Genomic DNA, 20426 nt, shown 5'->3' with positions numbered 1-20426 from the left:
CCTCATATGAGCAAAGTCATATATTTGTCTTTCTATGACTAATTTCGCTTAGCATAATACCCTCTAGTTCCATCCACGTAGTTGCAAATGGCAAGATTTCATTCTTTTTGATTGCCGAGTAATATTCCATTGTATATATATACCAAATCTTCTTTATCCATTCATCCGTCGATGGACATTTGGGCTCTTTCCATACTGCGGCTATTGTCAACAGTGCTGCTATAAACATCGGGGTGCACGTGCCCCTTCAACACAGCACACCTGTATCCCTTGGATAAATACCTAGCAGTACAATGGCTGGGTCGTAGGGTAGTTCTATTTTTAATTTTTTGAGGAACCTCCATACTGTTTTCCAGAGTGGCTGCACCAGTTTGCATTCCCATGTGGTCATGTTTTTTTTTTGGGGGGGGGGGAGTCCTTGTAGAGGTACATACTAAAAAATTTACAGATGAAATAATGTCTGGGACTTGCTACAATATGGAGTCCATGTTAGATGAAGTTAGATAAGGAAAGATTAGCCATGTTTTAACAATTGTTGAAGTTGAGCACGTTAGTTTGCTAGAGAGGCCATAACTAAGTAACATGGATTAACCTCAGAAATTTAATTCCTCATAGTTCCAATGGCTACAAGTCTGAGATCAAGGTGTCAACGAGTTCCGTTTCTTCTGAGGACTCTTTTCTTGGCTTGCAGGTGGTCACCTTCTCCCTGTGTCCTCACATGGCCACTCCTCTGTGCATGAATTGTCTCTGTCTTAATCTCCTCTTTTATAAGGACACCACCATATTGGATTAAAGCCCACCTGTATGATTTCATTTTAGTTTACTTACTTCTTTAAAGGACCTTTCTGCAATTACATTCATATTCTGCGGTCATGTCTCCAAACATATGAATTTGGAGGGAACACAATTCAGCTCCTAACACTGGGTGATGATGACAATGGGGTAATTACACTATTCGTTCCACTTCTGTGTAAGTTTGAGATTTTCCAGAATAAAATTTCCATTTCTTAAATGAGAAAATCGGTGGAAGAGAAAAAATAGAGTTTGGTGTGAACTACTCCACCGAATCTAGATAGAAACATAGTCACTTATTCTTTATTTTTCCAATTAGTGGCTCAATAATCTGTAGCCAACTAGTAGACCATCTTTTACGTTCTTGAGGTGCCTCCATCCCCAGAGTCTAAGAAACCCAAGAGTATACTGAATCCAAAGTGCAATCAGACCTCCCCCAGTGCTGGCCACAGAGGAAACTCGGGTCTCCTTAGTTTAACCACTGACTGGACTTTGCTGATGCACAACGCTATTCGTTCCTTCACAACACAGTACACGTGCTTGCTTAGCACTGCAACAAAAGTGACCTTGATGGCCAATATTGTGACACTGGCTGAGATGTTTGAGGGAGGACAATTGCATCGCTTTATGCTGAGTTCAGATCGAAGTTAAAGTTCTCAGCTTTCAGCTCTTTTAGTGCATTCAGGCAGTCTCTCACTAAGACGCTTCCAAGAGAACTGAGTCAGGATTGTTCCAACGCATCATGGATTCATGATGGATGGATTCAACACTCAATTCATAAAGTTGAAATAAGATAAATATCCAAATTAGCTAAATGGGAGAAAGTGGTTAATACCCACAGAATCATAGAACAGCTGACTTCGATTTCTGGCAATAAGGTAGATTACAATAACTGAGAATCTTCCCGCCTGGAAATGTTGTACAAAATACAATAAACATCCTTTTAAATATATAACTAAATTTAAGATACAAAACAGGTGAACATAAAGGACGGGAAGCAAAAATAATATAAAAACAGGGAGGGGGACAAAACATAAGAGACTCTTAAATACGGAGAACTGAGGGTTGCCGCCAGGGTGTTGGGTGGGGAGGGATGGGCTAAATGGACAAGGGGCATTAAGGAGGACACCTGTTGGGATGATCACTGGGTGTTATATGTAGGGGGTAGATCACTGGATTCCACTCCTGAGTCATTACTGCACTATATGCTAACTGACTTGGACGTATATTTTAAAAAAGAGAGAAAAAATAATAAATAAATATATAACTAAACAGGCAAGAAAGTAAGGGAAATCCTTAAGGGAAAAGCCAGAAACAAAACCAAAAAGCAGAAGTTCAGACAGCTCTCATGAATTCTGCTGGACTTGACAGCTGTTGGGGAAGGAAGACTTTTTCTCTATCCTTCAAGACTTTTCCAGCTCATCTAAAAATTAAATTGACATGAGACATTAACAGGAGGAAAAAACCCAAAGATTAATTAGGTGCCCATGGCAGCCCATGAGACCTAAAGAAATGACTGAGGCTGACAGTTTTTATACTTTTTAGACAGACAGACAATAAATCTGTGAAGAACTGTAGGACAAAGAAGACTTATTTCAGGTGCTTTAATTACTAAGGAATCCTAGAATTTGGGCAGGGGAAGTAATCAAAGTAAGAAGACTTGTTTATACAGCCGTCTCTACTCTGAATTCCCTACCTCTAGTAATTAGGATGTCTTTTTACCTTCCAGTTTTAGGGTAAGTGCCTTTTCCGTGGTAAATTTATTTCCTGCTTTCTGGAGACAAAGGGGGCTTAGAGTCCTTTCTGCACCGGCTGTTTCTTAAGTAACTTAATTTAAAATCATCAATTTATCGAAATGGCACATTTGGTCGGCGGTGGGGGGGGGGGGGGAGGGGACTATCCTTGGCCCCTATATGGCCAAGCAGCTATCATTTTAATAGCCATGTTAGGACAAAAAAATAAACAAATAAAGACTTAGACCCATGGTAGAAAAATGGAGCAGAAGTTCTCAACAAGAGTCAGACCCTCCAGGCTGACGTCCCCAGTAAAAGCGTGAATTAAGAATATGGCCTATCAGCAATGCGATGTAACAAGAGAGCTTTCTGGTTTAATCCTGTGCTTCAAGTCTAAGTGTCTTCAAAATCAATACTACCTTGAGAGTTTGTCCATGGACCTTTTCTATCCTATGTTTGCACACATTTGTACTACATTTGTGTAGGGATTTCTACATTGCAAGATTCACATAAAAAAGTCATTTCAGGCTGATAATACCCTTGGTATGCCTGAAAGAAAGAACTAGTTAGAGGGACACATCTTTAACCGAAGCCCAAAGGACTCCAGCAGATAAAACTCCACCAGATATGAGCTTACAACCCATAATTATAGATGATACTTAAAGAAATGTGAGGACTGAACCCACTCATACATAAATGAACCAACCGAAACCCAGATATTTTAATGACTTGCCAAAGTCACGTGGTTTTTTAGTGGCTGAGCCAGAACAGAGCTCAGGTCTTATGACTTGCTTGCAAATTATGTATTTTCTTCTAGCAACAGCCTTTTTTTTTTTAATGGTACTTCTCTCACTTCAGAATTCTAAAGGGAAAACCAGGTCTGTCTTTAAATTCAACATTCCAACACTGAAAACTGAGCCCTCTGCCCCCAAATAAACAAGTTGATTCTGCTAGTATGATTGTCCAAGTCCACAGGTAGTCTTAATCTGTATTGTAGAAATACTCTGCACCTAAAAAAATACATTTTAAAAATGGGTTACTCAGTACTCTCATGGTCTGCTGATCGGAACATCCTTTTGGAAAGTAATTTTGTTAAACACACCAATAGTTTTCAGTGTGATGCTCCCTTGAATAATTCATTCGTAGGATCTTCTCAGAGATGTGAGCAAAGGTTTAGTGCTCAATTAGGCTCACACTTTTGTAATCTAAATGGCAAAAAATTAGAAACGGCGTAATGTTCAAGAAGGAGGAATAGTTATATAAATTATAGTACACAGAATAGATTGTTATAAAGCCTCAAAAATATCTTTGAAGGCTCTGATAGAAAACTGAGTGGAAAAAAGGTAATATAAAAATATACGTGTATAAACCACCATTAGGATGGCAGTTACAGAAAAAATAAGAAAATAGCAAATGTTGGCAAAGAGATGGAAAAACTATCTTGTGCTCTGTTGATTACAATGTAAACTGGTGCAGCCACTGTGGAAAACAGTATGGAGGCTCCTCAAAAAACTAGACACAGAATTACCACATGATTCAGCAATTCCATTCCTGGGTATATACCCAGAAGAAATGAAAGCAGGAATGTAAACAGATATTGGTACATCTATATTGTTAGCAGCATTATTCAAAATGGCCAAAATGCGGAAGCAACCCGAGTGTCTGTTGACAAATGAACGGATAAACAAAATGTGGTCTATCAGTACAGTGGAATATTATCCAGCCTTAATCAGGAAGGAAACTTTAACACATGCTACAAAATGAATGACTCCTGAAGACATTACGGGAAATGCCCATCACAAATGGATGAATATCATACGAGTTACAAATCTATGAGGCCCCTAGAGGAGTCAAATCGATAAACACAGAAAGTAGACCAGTGGCCGCCAGGGGCTTGGGGGGGGGGGGGGGCGGGCAGGGGTGGGGGAGTGGGGAGTTAGTGTTTAATGAGGAGAGAGTTTCAGTTGTGGAAGATGAAAAACTTCTGGAGATAGATGGGGGTGTGGTTGCACAACAACATTAACGTACTTCATGCCATTGGGCTGTACATTTAAATGGTAAATTTTGTGTCTTATATATTTTATCACAATAAATAATGTAGACATGAATATATACAATATATATAAAACATACTAACACATAGCATACATAATGTATGTTGTATCTATTGTTATATACGTATTTGTATACATACATAGTAACATAAATTGCATTAAAAAAGGTATGTGGTAAGTAGGTTAACAGGTAACAAAAACTGTCAAGATTTATGGTATATTCATTCCTATTATTGCTATAACAAATTACCATAAATTTGGTATCTACAGTCATAGTCTCTTACAGTTGTGTGGGTCAGAAATCGGGCATCAGTATCACTGAGCCAAAATCAAGGTGTCAGGTGCTGGGCTGTCTCCAGAGGCTCTAGGGGAGAATCCATTTCCTGGCTTCTGGAGCTTCTAGAAGCTGCCTGCATTCCTTGGCTCACGGTCCTTTTCTCCATCTTCAAGGCCAGTGGCATTTTGCTTCACTGGTGACCTTGCCTTGTTCTGCATCACATCTCTCCCTGCTTCCCTCATCTAAGGACACCCATGACTGCATTTAGGCCCCACTGGACTATGCAGGATAATCTCCCCATTTCAAGATTCTTAATTTGATGTCATCCTTCACCACAGAAGGTAACATCCACCCTTTTGCCATAGAACACAGCTGTCTTTAGGGGCCATTATTCCGCCTACTCACACATGGATGGAAAGAAAGAAGACAACAGAAGGAAATGTCATGAAACATTACTAGTAGCTAAATATGGATTCGAGAATCATGAATCGTTTTCCTCTGTATACTTTTATATAGCTAACATGCTTTTTGCAATGAACAAGTTTTATAATAAAAAAATACTATTTTTTAATGTTAATTTTTGAGAGAGAGAAGGAGAGAGAGAGAGGGAGAGCGCATGCATAAACACAGGGGAGGGACACACAGAGAGAGAGGGAGACACAGAATTTGAAGCAGGCTCCAGGCTCCGAGCTGTCAGCACAGAGCCCAACGCAGGGCTCGAACTTATAAACTGTGAGATCATGACCTGAGCGAAGCTGGATGCTTAACTGACCAGGCACCCCTGAATACTACTTATTTTTAAAAGGGCTTTTAAAATACAGATATAGCTCAGTGTGTTGGAGGTGCTTTTCCAGCTGTGGGTTGGATTTCGCTAAATCTCGTGTAACTCTCCCGACGACCAGAGTAACCCATCTGTAGATGTCAATCCCCTAACACGAACGTTGTCTATGATGTAGAAGCAAAGTAAGTTGCCCACTTATGACTCTGCTCAGGAATGAATCCAGTCAAAATTAAAATAAAACTCCTCTATAGGGAAGGTTAATATACACAAATGTGAAGCTGCAGTTAGAAGACATTTCGCAAAACCCAGATCTCAATTCCCAGCATGGCCTTGGTTTGCACCCAGTTGGCTCGTCTGTAATATTTATGGCTCCTTCTGGAAATCTTCCAGTCTTACCACAGTCAGGTCTCTCCTCCCTGAATTCCTCCTGGGCCACTAGCATTCATAATTAGATTTATACACATTGTCTGTAAATGAGGTATGTGTGATGTGGTGTTGCATCCATTATTTTGGTAGCGTGGTGAAAAAGTGAGAAAATTAAACCTCCCCCAAGGGTCTATACCATCACTCTTCAGTTAGTGAAGATTCTTTTCTTTAAAGTGAGGCACTGTGCTAAGTGTGCAACCACATCCCAGCAGACGCTCAGCCACAGGCAGGTCTTGGTCCAGAGAGACTAAGACAAGACACAGAGACAGCCATCAGGACACAGGTGCACAGGGGGAGCTTATGTCCAGAGGGTCTGGGAACAGCCTACTGCATGAGGCGCCTGCTCTGGGATCTGCAAGCAGACAGCTTTGATGGCGCAGCGACTACCCCAGCAGCGGTCTCTGGCCTCTCCCTCCTGGTACAGCCCGTGTTCCAAGGAGATCAAGGCCTGTCATCCACACACTCTTCATTGCAAAGGAGATGCTTCACACTGACCACCCCGGAGCCTCTGACCTTGAGTGCTGAACAACGTGCCCCTCTACATAGTCTGCTTGCTGGGAATATAGCAGGAAGACAGGATCTCTACTCTCCAGAGATAGTGATTAATGGGCACTCAGGGCCTTCTGGCACATCCCATACAGCTGGATGCTTTCTGGAGAGTACCACGTTCAAGTTCTTGCACTCGCATCATGGTCATTTTATTGATGGAGAAGCTGCAGCTTAGAGAGGTCGTGTAACTTGACCAAAGTCACCCAAGCTAGAAGTTGTTGGAAGCATGAGTTGGCAGGGGGGAGGGAGGGCGGGGAGGTATTTGTGAAGCAACACGGAATATACACTATAATTCATCACGCATCTATCCACTGAGAAGACAGAAAGTCCAACCCAAGTCCCCTCATACCACTGGTCATCTTGGGGGGATTATTCATTAACAAACACCTGCTCTCTTCAAAGTTTCCAAACACACAAAGAAAGCAGAAGAGAGAGTTTTGTCCTTTTAAATATCCCACAATCTAATTGGGGAGACAATACATACAGCCTGTGATGTAAATACAGTGACAAAGCAGTATGTAATCTCAGAAGAGCCAGACACGAGTGACCGATGAAGGGCTAAGACACATGAACTGAGGCTGGCGTTCAGCACAGAAGGGGACCTGCTGGTTAAGAGCGTTTATCTTTGAGGGCAGAGTGGTTTAGCGTGATAAACCAGGGTTCTACAGATTTTACTCACCATAAATATGCTTTCGTGGCAGAACCAAAAAGATGTTGTAAAGTAAGGCAGGGGCTTTTTAAAATTTATGTTACTGTGCAATTGCTACCTCCTCTGCACCGAGGCTCAGAAAGCAAATTTTTAGGAAAGACAAAGAGGAGGACAAGAAAGGGAATCGTGGTTGAGAGCGACGGCAGGAAGGCAGGCTGCGTCATTAATCTCTAAAGAGCAGTTGGTTAAATAAGTGGTTTCTCTTTGGAAGGCAGATGTTTATCAGTAAATACTCTTGGGAAGCACAGTTTGTTAATCTTTGGGGGGAGATGTCTGGGCACTTTTGTTCCCCCGGAGGCCGTGGTGTGATAAGGAGGAGGGAAGCCTGACAGCTGGTCTTGGATCTGTATTCACTGAGCTGCATTTGTGCTCGTGGCTGATCACAGGCCCTTCCCTCTAAAACACAGGAGGAGGCCGCTTGGCCGTGCCCACGTGCACTTATCGTGCCCGGTTCTGGCATAGCAACAAGGACATTAATGTTTAGAACCAGGTCACCGGGGAATGCACCCGTGTTTTCAACAGCACGACATGGCATACTGGTTTCTAGCTGGGTTAAGCTAGAAAGGCAACCAAGCTTACTCGATGAGGTCTAAAACTGGGGGTGGTAAGGGGACAAAGCAAAAAAGGTCAAAGTTCCCCCCGCCTTTTTTTTTTTATTTGTTTTTTTTAGAGAGAGAGAGAAAGAGCATGAGCAGGCGAGGGGCAGAGAGAGAGCTGTCAGTGCAGAGCCTGATGCAGGGCTCGATCTCACCAACCGCAAGATGACGACCTGAGCCGAAACCAAGAGTCGGACTCAACCGACTGAGCCACCCAGGCGCCCCAAGGTCCAAGTTTCCTAACGGCCGGCAGTTGCACTCAGAAGCATCAGTAAAATCTTGGGAAAGAGGCCTGAAACCTACGTGGGTGGTGCAATACTCCTCCAAGCCATGCCCTTGAGACCGAGACAGGAGACGGATGCCTCCCCAGCTTTTAAATCTGCAGTGGAGATTCTGAGTTTAAGATGCAAATGACACAAGGTGCTGGAGGGAGTCCACTTGCTACAAACTCTGCAGACAATGTTACTCTCCCCGAGCCCAGGAAGTCTGACTCACTTGCTACTGTTGTACACGACAACCCAGAACAGGACCTCGCCCAATACATAAACTCATGAATGAGCATATAAATGGATGAATTGAATGAATATGCGTGAATGCATAAATGTCATCTCACAGTATACATTTCCCCTCTTGAGGATCTCAGCCAAAGCAAGAGAGAGGGCACCTGCCCAGCCAGCACCTCCTGTCTGTAAGATCGTAAGCACTGTTGGAGCTCGTGAGAGAAGAAAAAGGTACATGTAAATGGCTGCAAATCTTAGCAGGGCCCTGAGAGCCAGGTACCAATCACATCTATAAAATAATAGAAGTTTTTCATATTTTTATCTGAAAGGAGTGATAGAAAAGACTGTATTCACATCAAAGCGATTAGCAACACAGCCCCACCCACTTTTTTTTTCCCTATAGAAGGCAGGCTTTGTCCGTCTAATGCTGGTAAGAAAATATTTGGGTAAAGTCCCTTGTGCTCTCTCCCCATTGTTTGGGCCGTCATTATTCTTTCCTACTTCTTCCCTGCCCCCTCCCAAATATGCCCACAAATGTTTGCTCCTTCCATTATCCAACTCTTTGAAAGTTTTACCCTCGCTTCCCACATCCAGAAATATCACCTTTCCACATCCGCTCCAACCCTACACACTGAGCACAGACTTAAAGGTGGCATCCAAAGCTAATAAACTTTTCACTAAACAAAACCCATTAATTACTCTTTCTTAAGAGTCAGCTACTTCGGCTAATCTGATACAAACCATCCCAAATTAGCATCTTCCTCCCTCCTCAATGTCAACGGCACTAAATGACTCAACCTTGCCACGCACCAGCCCCTTCAGCTTCCAGGGGATGTGCTGACATCCTTGTCACGACACACTCCCTCACTCTGTAACCACATTTCTTCTGCATCTTTTCATACACCCTGATGAACCTCCTTCACTTCAGCAACCCTTTCTCTGGGTTAAACAACGTCAGGCTTGGCTCTTTTGCCACACAGTGATAGCAGAAGAAGATACTCTTGTTATCTGACATGATGGGGGAAGAATTCTTCTTAGTCTATTCTGGTTAAGGGAGAAGGATCACACTTCTCACACTTGGGTGGCCAACCTTCAAATATAGTAATTCACACTAAAATGTACTTAATACTGAAGTCATGCTGAATTTTAACAAGTCTTTGATGATTCAGAAGGCACTGCAGGAATATTGCAATACTTGTGACTCATCGTGATGGAGATCAGTGATCACTGAGTAGTAGATTTTGGAAAGGCCACTGGTGGATGCATCAGTTTTGTTTCTGCCCAATTGTCGCCCTGCATTGAACAGGTGCAGCAAACCTGTGTCTGGAAAAGCTCCAGGGAGTCCTAGCTATATTATTATTATTGAGCTATAACTGACATATAACACTGTGTAAGTCCAAGACCTACGATGTGTGGCTTGATACGTTTATGTATTACAGTAGGATTTTCACAGTAGCTCAGCTCGTACCCTTATCATGTCACATACCATTTCTTTGTTTTTAATTCCACATACAAATGGTATCATACGGTATTTGTCTTTCTCGGATTTATCTCCCTTTCTAGCTGGTTTCTTGATGTTTGAGCTTTTAATACGATTTCGTCCATCCAAGAAATATTTAAATTCCCACTACATGCCTGACGGAATTTCTCAATTTTTGGTTCTGGCATTAACTATTGCAAACACTCTTCTTCCTTGAGGAGCTCAGCAAAGAGAATAGGTACCATGCCTCCTTGCCTCCAACTTTCTGATAAAGGTTTGTTTTTGCCTGTTTTCTTCATGATGGTCAATTATAGCAGGCAGATGGAGGGCTCGTAAGTTTTCACAGGGTTCTTCTCTCAACTCATCTAGTCTGGTGGGTAATAAGGCACAGAGTGGGAAACATGAATATTTTCCATTTATTGATCATTTTTCTAATTATAGAAGAGAATTGTACCCAAACCCATCCCTATGCCAAGCTGAGAGGGACCCAACTTCTAACTGTACCGACCTCCTTCCATTATAACTCACCAATTTGGGGGTGGGACAGAATATATTCACTCGTTGACATTTGATCCCTAACTGTTTTCAAAACTTAATTAACTTGATGGCACATTGTGGGGGAAATGGGATTCTGCAAAGCAGGAACCAACACTGGCTCTGCTAATGACCAAACTCTCACTTAGCTTCAACTTCCTGAGCAGTTTGAGCAGATCTGTTACAGCCTGCCCACGGCAATGCACGGAGAAAACCGATGATGACTGAATAGAAGTTTTAGTGGAGACACGCCATTGAAACAGGACTTGGAGCTAACTACTCCCTTTTCTCAAAAGAGTTGTAGTATTTAAAAAAATAACTGAGCATTTCTGACACTCGGGTATTTTCCACCGACATTCTTTTTTTTTTTTTTTTTTTTAATGTTTATTTCTTTTTGAGAGACAGACAGACAGAGCATGAGTGGGGGAGGGTCAGAGAGAGAGGGAGACGGAACCTAAAGCAGACTCCAGGCTCTGAGCTGTCAGCACAGAGCCCAATGGGGGCTCGAACTCAAAAACCGCGAGTTCATAACCTGAGCTGAAGTTGGACACTTAACTGACTGCATCACCCAGGAGCCCCTCACTGAAATTCCTCAGATTTTTTTTGATGTGCTCAGTTCAACACAGTTGAAAAACAATCTATCACATCAGGGAAAACTATGTTTCATTAATGATATTTAGCACTATCCACCAAGACAAATGGATTTCCCAGGTTTTCACTGAAAACATGCACAAAATACATGGGTCTTCCATAATAAAATAAACAATCCCACGTGATTACAGATGGGTGAGCATTGAAATTCCTTCAGATAATTTAGAAGGAAATGTCACTTTTCTCTCTTCTGAGTTTCCCTCTGGGTAAAAGAACAAACAGGATTGTAAAAAGTTCAAAGTTCCTTCCTCAGCTGCCAACAGCTTCACATTCTGCAGGCCGACTTATGTATTGCATCATGGAAAGCAGAGACTGTGATAAACATCATTCATCAATCTGTCTGGTTTTTGTTTCTTCCATTTTGTGTAACATCTAATCTTAAGGTTCTCAAAAATCATGTGATCCAACCCTTTTCTAGGCAATAATTACAGAAAATCACTTGTTTTGTGAGTCTCCAAAAGGCTGTAATAATACTTAAAAGCAAAGAATGAGGCAAAAGATATCTTTGAAAATCACATTTTGAAGGGAGTATGTAAATGGAATGAGATATTCCATGTGTTGAGAAATGGGACCACGTCTAGGGCTGAATTGATTGAAATCCTAACTTTTCAGATTATTCAAAATCACATCTATTTCAAGCTGGTTTGTTGCCACGCTTGTCTTTTTTTAAAAGGGTAGCAATAGATGCTTGTTATAAAACTGAAGCCGTGTAGAAAGAATGAGAGATACCCAAACCCTGAGTCCCTCCCCGCTGGCCCCCCAATCCCATTCCCCAAAAGTAACCACTTGAGAATTTCTTGTATAACCTTCTAGGTATTTTCAGTGCACATACTAGCATTTTTTTAGACACACATATGGAATTCTAATATACCCTGTGTTCTGTAACTGGACAACACGTACAGTTGACGTGTGGCCATGACGTGAGCTTGAAGTGAGGTGACTTTTCTGCAGGCCGCCCATGTGCTATCTTCAAGGGGCAGTAAAGAGAGCATCAGCAGGGCTGTTTCTGCTACGACGAAATCCTGAAGGTGGGTGTGGAGGGTATTAGACCGTTTATGTCCCAGTCTCCTTCTGAGCAAGAGAAAATCACCACGGTTCTCCCTCTGCTCACTTAGAACACTCCATGTAGGGAACCACACGGCCGGTGCTGGGCTAGGCTCTGGGGGTTTGGAGGCCAGGCAGCGAGCCTTGGCCCCCACCCTCATGGAGCTTCACAGAATGCTCTCCCCGCAAAACACTGTCCCCCTGAGAGAGTCTGCTCGTCAACTCAAGCCAACCTTTACTGAGCACGTATCAGGAACCAAGCTCTAGTGAGACACACTAATACCAAGATGAACAAGGATTCCAACCTGCCCTTTCAGAATCACAGCCTAATGGGGACATAGATTATTCTGTCACCATGACAGCAGTGGGAAATACGCACGTTGCTACTGCAGGAAGGAAGAGGGGTCATGTAGCTTTGCAGCGGGGAGGTTGAAAGCTTTCCTGAAGCCCATGGATGGAGTGGGGCGGGGGGGGGGGGGGGGCGATTATGTCAGGGGGAGGAGACCATGTAAGAAGATACCTCCTACAGGGCATGCAGGAGATGATTATTGAAAGTGTGTAAGGAGGGGCGCCTGGGTGGCGCAGTCGGTTAAGCATCCGACTTCAGCCAGGTCACGATCTCGCGGTCCGTGAGTTCGAGCCCCGCGTCAGGCTCTGGGCTGATGGCTTGGAGCCTGGAGCCTGTTTCCGATTCTGTGTCTCCCTCTCTCTCTGCCCCTCCCCCGTTCATGCTCTGTCTCTCTCTGTCCCAAAAATAAATAAAAAACATTAAAAAAAAAAAAAAAAAAAAGAAAGTGTGTAAGGAGCTTGGACATATCCTTGGCGAGGGGGACATATTGATCTGGGGAACAGGGCCAGGTGGGCATAAAGGTTCCGAGAGCTCATGGTAACAGCTGTTCGAGTCCAGGATACCCTCTTGGTGTTCTGAGTCCAGAGGAGAAATAAGAATCTTAGCCTGGGCAGGGGAGGAGAGAGGGACTGAGAGGTATTTAGTGGGTAAAATCATCAGGGTAGGGCAGGCAACCAACTGGATGTGAAGGTTCAGAAAAAGAGAGGGCAGGGACAACTCCCAGGTTTGAAATGTGGGGGACTGTGAGATGGAAGTCTCTCTGGACTTAGGTTAAAAGATAGGTATTTTCTTACTTCTGCACTATCTATAACCCTCTTAACTTGTATTTTCCCCTTGGCATGAAAGCCCTTTTCTATATCAAAATACTCTCTCCATTCTTTCTTCTGCTCCAATGTAGTTTTTTGTTTCAAGTTTTTATTTAAATTCCAGTTAGTTAATATATAGTATAATATTAGTTCAAGAGAATTCAGTGATTTATCCCTTAAATATGACACCCAGTACTCATCCCAATAAGTGTCCTCCTTAATGCCCATTCCCCATTTAGCCCATCCCCCCACCCAAGGCCCCTGTTTATTCTGTGTAGTTAAGAGTGTCTTTTATGGTTTGCCTTTTTTACCCCTATGTTCACTGGTTCCTTTCTTAAATTCCACGTGAGTGAAATCATATGGTAATTCACCTTTCTCTGACTTATTTCACTTAGCATAATACACTCTAGCTCCATCCATGTCGTTGCAAATGGCAAGATTTCATTATACACATCTTCTTTATCTATATGCATCAGTCATTGGAAATCTGGGCTCTTTCCACAATTTGACTACTGTTAAAAAGGCTGCATAAACGTCGGGGTGCATGTGTCCCTCTGAAATAATATTTTTGTATCCTTTGGGTAAACACCTAGTACTGCAATTGCTGGATCATAGGTAATCCTTTTTTTTTAACTTTTTGCAGAACCTCCATACTGTTTTCCAGAGTGGCTGCACCAGTTTGCATTCTCACCAACAGTGCAAGAGGGTTCCCCTTTTCCCACATCCTTGCCAAACCTGTTGTTCCTTGTGTTGTTAATTTTAGCCATTCCGACAGGTGTGAGGTGGTATCTCATCATGGTTTTGATCTGTACTTTTCTGATGATGGGTGATGTTCAGCATCTTTTCATGTGTCTATAGCCACCTGTAGGTCTTCTTTGGAAAAATGTCTATGCATGTCTTCTACCCATTTCTTAGCTGGATTATTTGTTTTTTGGGTGTTGAGTTTCAACAAGTGGTGCCGGGAAAACTGGAGAGCAACATGCAGAAGAATGAAACTGGATCACTTTCTCACACCGTATGCAAAAATTAATCCAAAATGGATGAAAGACCTAAATGTGAGGCAGGAAACCATCAAAAGCCTAGAGGAGAACACAGCAGCAACCTCTTTGACCTCGGCCAGAGCAACTTTTTTTTTTTTTTTTTTTTAACGTTTATTTATTTTTGAGACAGAGAGAGACAGAGCATGAACGGGGGAGGGTCAGAGAGAGGGAGACACAGAATCTGAAACAGGCTCCAGGCTCTGAGCTGTCAGCACAGAGCCCGACGCGGGGCTCGAACCCACGGACCGTGAGATCATGACCTGAGCCGAAGTCAGACACTTAACTGACCGAGCCACCCAGGCGCCCCAGAGCAACTTCTTTAGTAAGAAGTATGTCTCCTAAGGCATGTGGGGAAAAAAAAAAAGCAAAACAAACTACTGGGACTTCATCAAAATAAAAAGCATCCGCACAGCAAAGGAAACAATCAACAAAACTAAAAGGCAGCCTATGGAATGGAAGAAGATATTTGCAAATGACATCTCTGATAAAGGGTTAGTATCTAAAATCTATAAACAGCTTATCAAACTCAACACCCTATGTTCTTTAAATAACAGAGAGCTTCCTCACCTCCCATTCATCAACCCAACAACGGTCCCCCAATGGTCCCTGCAGCCCCTAAAATGCCACAGCTGTGCCTGTGGCTCCTGGTCCTGGAGTCCAGCCCTATCTTGGGTTCCTCACATTCTCCACAAGCTGCCCGTCCACGATTGCAGCCTGAACTCCACCTCCATACCAAAGCCTCCCAATCCTAAGGCCAGTCTTCCTAAATTCCAAAGGCACGCATCCAAGTGCCTGTGTTCAATGTCAAATTTGTTTCCCCCGCCCTCCATCCTGTGCCACAGCAAATGATGCTGCCGTGCACTTGTTCACCAAAGCCCGCCATGGGAAGCCACGCTGGCCCTTGCCCCACGGCACCACTGCGTGCATATAAAGCCCCCTCCGCCCCTGCCTCTGCATGGCTGTTCACTCTGGCCGAAAGGTCCTTCCTTTCTGAAAAAACAGCTTTTTTTTTTTTTTTTTAAGCATATTCCACACTCCAACATATATTTTTGAAAAAACAGCTTTAACAAATACGCAGTATTATGTAAAAAGTCACCATTCCAGATTTTTATTATTTTGTCTTTATTATTTTATAATACACTTAATACATGCATTAAATACATTTCACAAATATAAAACTGTTACATTATAAAGAATATCACAAACAGCCATCGACTACCATACAACCCAAGAACCAGAATCTGACTAACAACCTGCATCCAGCGATGTGTCCCTCTGAGATCTGCTCGGCTTCCCTCTCTCAGGGTTAATTACTCTGCTGAATTTTGTTTTTTTCTTCATTTACAACATAGTTTTACTGTTTACATATGCTTAGACAACATACTCTTTGGTTTTGCTTGGTTTTGAGCTCAATAAAAATAGCATCATAGCATATATGGTCTCCTGGAGCTTGCTTTTTTTTTTTTTTTGGTAATATTTCCTGAGATTCACTCTGATTGTCAGGTACAGCTGCAGTTCACCTGTTTTTACTACTGAACAATACCCTTTAGCGTGACTATACCTAGTTTACTTAACCATTCTCCTACAGACAGATGGACGTTTTGGTGTTTTTGGTTACTGACTATCACAAAGGTGTTACTATGAACACTGTTGCACACACCTCCGGGGACAGGTAAGAGTTTGTTGGATCTCCAAGGGGCAGTCCGAGCCATAAGCCAGATCCTAGGGCATGCAAGGGTTCAACTCTGGGAGGCAGAGGTGTTCACGCGCTCACACCATGCGAGCTCTCACAGAACTTCTCTGGCACCCGGTCCTGTCAGGCTCAAGTTCTGCAAATGTTACAGATGCAAAATAGGATCTTGCTGTGGTCTTAATTCGTATTTCCCTGATCTCCATTGCTGTGGAACATCCTTCTACTTATTTATAAGCCATGTGTACTTCCTCCTCTGTGAAATGCCTTTTCCGTCTAATTTTCTGTTGGGTTTGTTTCTTTTTTTTTTTTTTTAATTTATTTTTGGGACAGAGAGAGACAGAGCATGAACGGGGGAGGGGCAGAGAGAGAGGGAGACACAGAATCGGAAACAGGCTCCAGGCTCTGAGCCATCAGCCCAGAGCCTGACGCGGGGCTCGAACTCACGGACCGCGAGATCGTGACCTGGCTGAAGTCGGACGCTTAACCGACTGCGCCACCCAGGCGCCCCTGGGTTTGTTTCTTAAATAGGCACCCTCCATATATTCTGCTTGCTAATCCTTTGTCAATTAATTGTATTATAAACACCTCTAGTCAGGACTTGTCTTTTCCCTACTTTAAGTGGTTTATCAGCTTAATGTAAGTCTTTATTTTAAAAAGTTGATACAATCATCTTCTCTTTTGTGATTAGTCCTTTATGTCTCAGGGGATTCTTTCCTGCCCTAAGGTTTGCGCGTGTAAACGCTATTTTTTTTTTTTTTTTTTTTTTTTTTGTATTTAAGACCTTAATATATTTGGAATTGGTTGTTAGACAACACATGAGGCAGAAATCAAATTTCGCTCTTTCCATACGGTAGGCACAGCTCTGCGCCACAGATGGAGTCATCCTGCCTGTCTCTTATGCGCCCAGCCACCACCGCCTTGTCTCGAAGGTCAACACGCACAAGGGTTATTTTCCAGGCTCCGTATTTCACGGCACTGCTCAGCATGCCCATCTCGGCACCACGTACGACAAAACTCACTACCTCGTAAACTCTGCTTCCCGTTTAGAAGCATCCAGTCATTCTGAGTGCTTTGCTTTTTCCACATAAATTTAAATATCTGCCTGTCCCATGTGACAAAACCACTACTGTAATTTCTGTTGGAAATGGCATTGAACCTATAGACCAATCTGGAGAGATGTGATACCTATACCGCATTAATATTCCTGTTCACAAACAAAGACGGCTCTTCACTTGTTCCTACCCTGCATCTTCACCTTTATCCCACGGGTCCCAGATCAGGCCTTCGTCTAAGCATCGCCTTCCCGATGTCTCTCTACCGCCATCCCCACTAAAGTAGGCTCCGTGTCTTCTGTGTGCTAACTCTTCGGACACCTGCTACAGTGTAAGCCAAAGGCGATATGGGCTGAGTGTGAGGGCTCTTGCTGGAGCGACAGCACTATTGTTCATGACTGAATCTCACCATTTGTGAGAAGGTGAGACACTCTGGGTCTGAGGTGTCTGCGTGCCCTCCTGGAAGGGGCTGTGGGATGTATGCTGTGCTCTGCAGGACAAGCTTAGATGGAGACACTGAGTCCGTGAGATCGTCCACTGAAACTATACCGGCGAAGAAGGTCGCTGATGACTGGCCCTTGAGGACACCAGGGTTTAAATGGGCAGAGGAAGAAAAACTAGGAAAATGGCTGAGAAGTAATCAGAGACACAGAAGGAGAATCAGAGAGTGGTGTCAAGGGGGGGAAGCAGGGAAAGGAGGGTGTTGAAGGAAGTGGTCTGTATTGTTCAAGCCCACAGGGATGAGAATCACTGGGAAGGCCACTGGGTCTGACCCGAGAGGTCACTGATGCCAGGAGAGGCAGGTAAAAACCTAACCTCACTGGATTCAGGAGAGAAGCGGGGAGAAGGTGGGAGGCACTATATGTAGAATGCATACCAGAGAGAACCAGAAAGAAGGCGGACTACTCTCTATGTGTACTCAGCCATAAATGTAGACAGGATGTCGGGGAACATCTCAAAGGAGGAAGTGGGGTTTCATAAACCTGCTCTCACCACCACCTGACAAATCAGACTCCTCAGTGCAGCAGAGAGAGGGGAAGATTCCAAGCAAGGGCCTCTTTGGAAGGAAAAATAAGGTGGGATCCTCAGTGAAATGACGACGCCCACAGATGGTGACAAGAGATTCTGGACATGCAGGCACCGACATGGAAAAGACCCCGCGTTCAGAACGGCCACCTCCCTGCCTTCGAAGTGGCCTGACATTTAGGAAGGGAGGGGTTTTCATTTTCAACCTGTAGCTTACATTCTTTCATGAACCTACAGGCACTCGAACTCGCACCAATTGTTTCTGTCTCTAGGAAAAAAGGCATCCGTCATGGGATTATATAAACAGTACATTTAAGGAAGCCATTCTAAGGGCAGTCGGTTAAGCGTCTTTCAGCTTGGGTCACACTCTTGGCCTTGCTCGCTCACACTCGCTCACCCATTCTCTCTCGAAATAAATAAATAAACTTAACAACAACAACAACAAAAAAGGAAGCCATTCTACCACATAACCAGCTGAGGGAAGAGATGGCAACTATCGAATGAAATCAGGAGACTTAACAACTGTAACTCTGACAAAATACACTCAACTACCCGGAGGAGGTCTTCTTTCTCACAGAAGAATGTACCAAGAATGACACACCTGCTATGGAACCGAAAGTAAGTCCTCCAGCTAAGTGCCTGGGGAAACTCAGTCCCATGCTCACTCAAGAGACCAAGTGCACGTAAAGTCCATGGCTGTTTTTGCCTCGTGGGCCCGGGATGGCTGACAGGGGGGCGGCTCTGTGCGTCCGCGTGTGCACGCTGCACATGCGCGGGGGTCTCGTTTCCTACAGTTCCCCCTTCACCTCCAAGGTCCTTGAATGCACTTCTGACAGAGCTGCTCTGGGAAGCGGGGCCGGCTCACCCCCCGAGAGTGAGGGAGGTGGCCGTCACACAGAAAATGGGTACCAAGGTTCACGGGACCCGGCAGGCAGGCTCTCTGTCCTAGCCGCAGTGTAAACGGGGTTCTAATCCCAGAAAGGGCCTCTCGTGCAGTCAGCACCGCCATCACCACCCGCACTCCCCAGTGTCTTTCCACCTCCATCAATCTGCCACCCTTCCCAGGAGGACTCACTGCGTGCCGAGCTCGGGGCACTACCCCCTGAACCCCACAGAGGCTACCGTTCACCAAGCAGCCCTGGGGGGCCAGGTCTACACTGCAGGAACCTGCAGCTGGGTTAGTGCAGACAGACTGAGTGGGATCACAGTGCTCTTCACCCATCCAACTCCACCCAGGACAACTCGGCCAGGAAGCCTGCTCCGCTCCAGAAAACAGCTCTGAGATGTTAGCGACCCTCAGCAGCCCTGCTATCTCCCTATCTCCTCTTCCCCCTCGGGGCAAGGGAATGAGGAATTAGAAGATGGAAATGGTAGGAGAACCCACCGTATTTGGCCACACAGGGGCAAACGGCTAGTCAACGGCCTCCTGCCAAGGGGACTCTGCACCCACGTAATCACGACTTTCGAAGATGGGGTCTTCCTGACAGAGCACAGGGTCGCACTCCGTTCCCTGTCAGTTCATCACTGCACCCTTCTAGATTAAAACACCCGCTTCACACAGTGTGATTTTGCTCCGGGGTCACATTTTTCTATACATTTCTCTATTCAGCTAAGCTTCAGGCTCTTTTCTAAGAGAGCGAGAAAAAGAAAAAAATAAGAGGCCTTCTCAACCCAGAGTAAAAATGAAACAAGCAAACTGCCTTGCTTTGAAATGCAAAAGACCTCTATCTCCAGCTTATCCTTGTCCCTGAAAGACCGGGGACACCGCTGGAGACACCGGCTTACTGCTCCTCAGTCAAGGCCCCCCGGAAAAGACTCTGGTTTCCCAAGGACACAGGAAGGCCCTGATCCTCCACACGGTCCCACCAGTCAATCTTCCGAACCCTGAGGCAGAGCAAATGTCACAGGACAGAGACCTGAGACCCACTTGTCTGTTGCTACTGTTGTTTTTAAAGGCACTCTAGATTGTATTTCCGTGAGGATCAAGTGCAAAAAAGGATTTTTAAATAGAAGTTACTCTGTATCGTATCCCAAGATGGGTCCCAGCCATTTCTCAACGTCAGCCACAGACATGTTCTTCCTCAAAGCATAATCCTCAATCTGCAAAAGATTAAAAGCAGCGTATCAAACCACAACGGTAAGACCTTCTGAAGTGAAGTTTCCACGGGATTTGCCAAGAAACATTAAATGCCTTCCATTTCTTGTCTCAATAGCAATCTCTGAAGTTCAACAGGGATGGAGATCTATCTGTTCACCGAGTCGCCTTATTCTCTGGGCAGAAAACAACATGCAGTGCGTATGTGGTGCTTGGAGGCTGGCTGGACTGTGGGTATG

The 20426-nt window shown here is 44.2% G+C and overlaps 1 protein-coding gene across 3 annotated transcripts in view; it reads right to left on the bottom strand.

Annotated features, from left to right (window-relative positions):
- The window catches only part of MTR (5-methyltetrahydrofolate-homocysteine methyltransferase), a 133149-nt gene that overhangs the window by 9969 nt on the left and 102754 nt on the right, over nt 1-20426 (bottom strand). For 2 of the 3 annotated variants that reach the window (XM_058696257.1, XM_058696258.1), the window contains exon 33: nt 20110-20192. In XM_058696257.1, the coding sequence (XP_058552240.1) occupies nt 20110-20192 (83 nt within the window). Of the gene's footprint in view, nt 1-16528; nt 20193-20426 lie in introns of those variants that run through there. The other variant, XM_058696259.1, reaches the window with a different exon arrangement.

Source organism: Neofelis nebulosa, chromosome 13 (genome assembly GCF_028018385.1).
Source record: "Neofelis nebulosa isolate mNeoNeb1 chromosome 13, mNeoNeb1.pri, whole genome shotgun sequence".
Taxonomy (NCBI): domain Eukaryota; kingdom Metazoa; phylum Chordata; class Mammalia; order Carnivora; family Felidae; genus Neofelis; species Neofelis nebulosa.
Note: the sequence above shows the minus strand (reverse complement) of the source record. Positions and strands in the feature narration are given on the sequence as shown.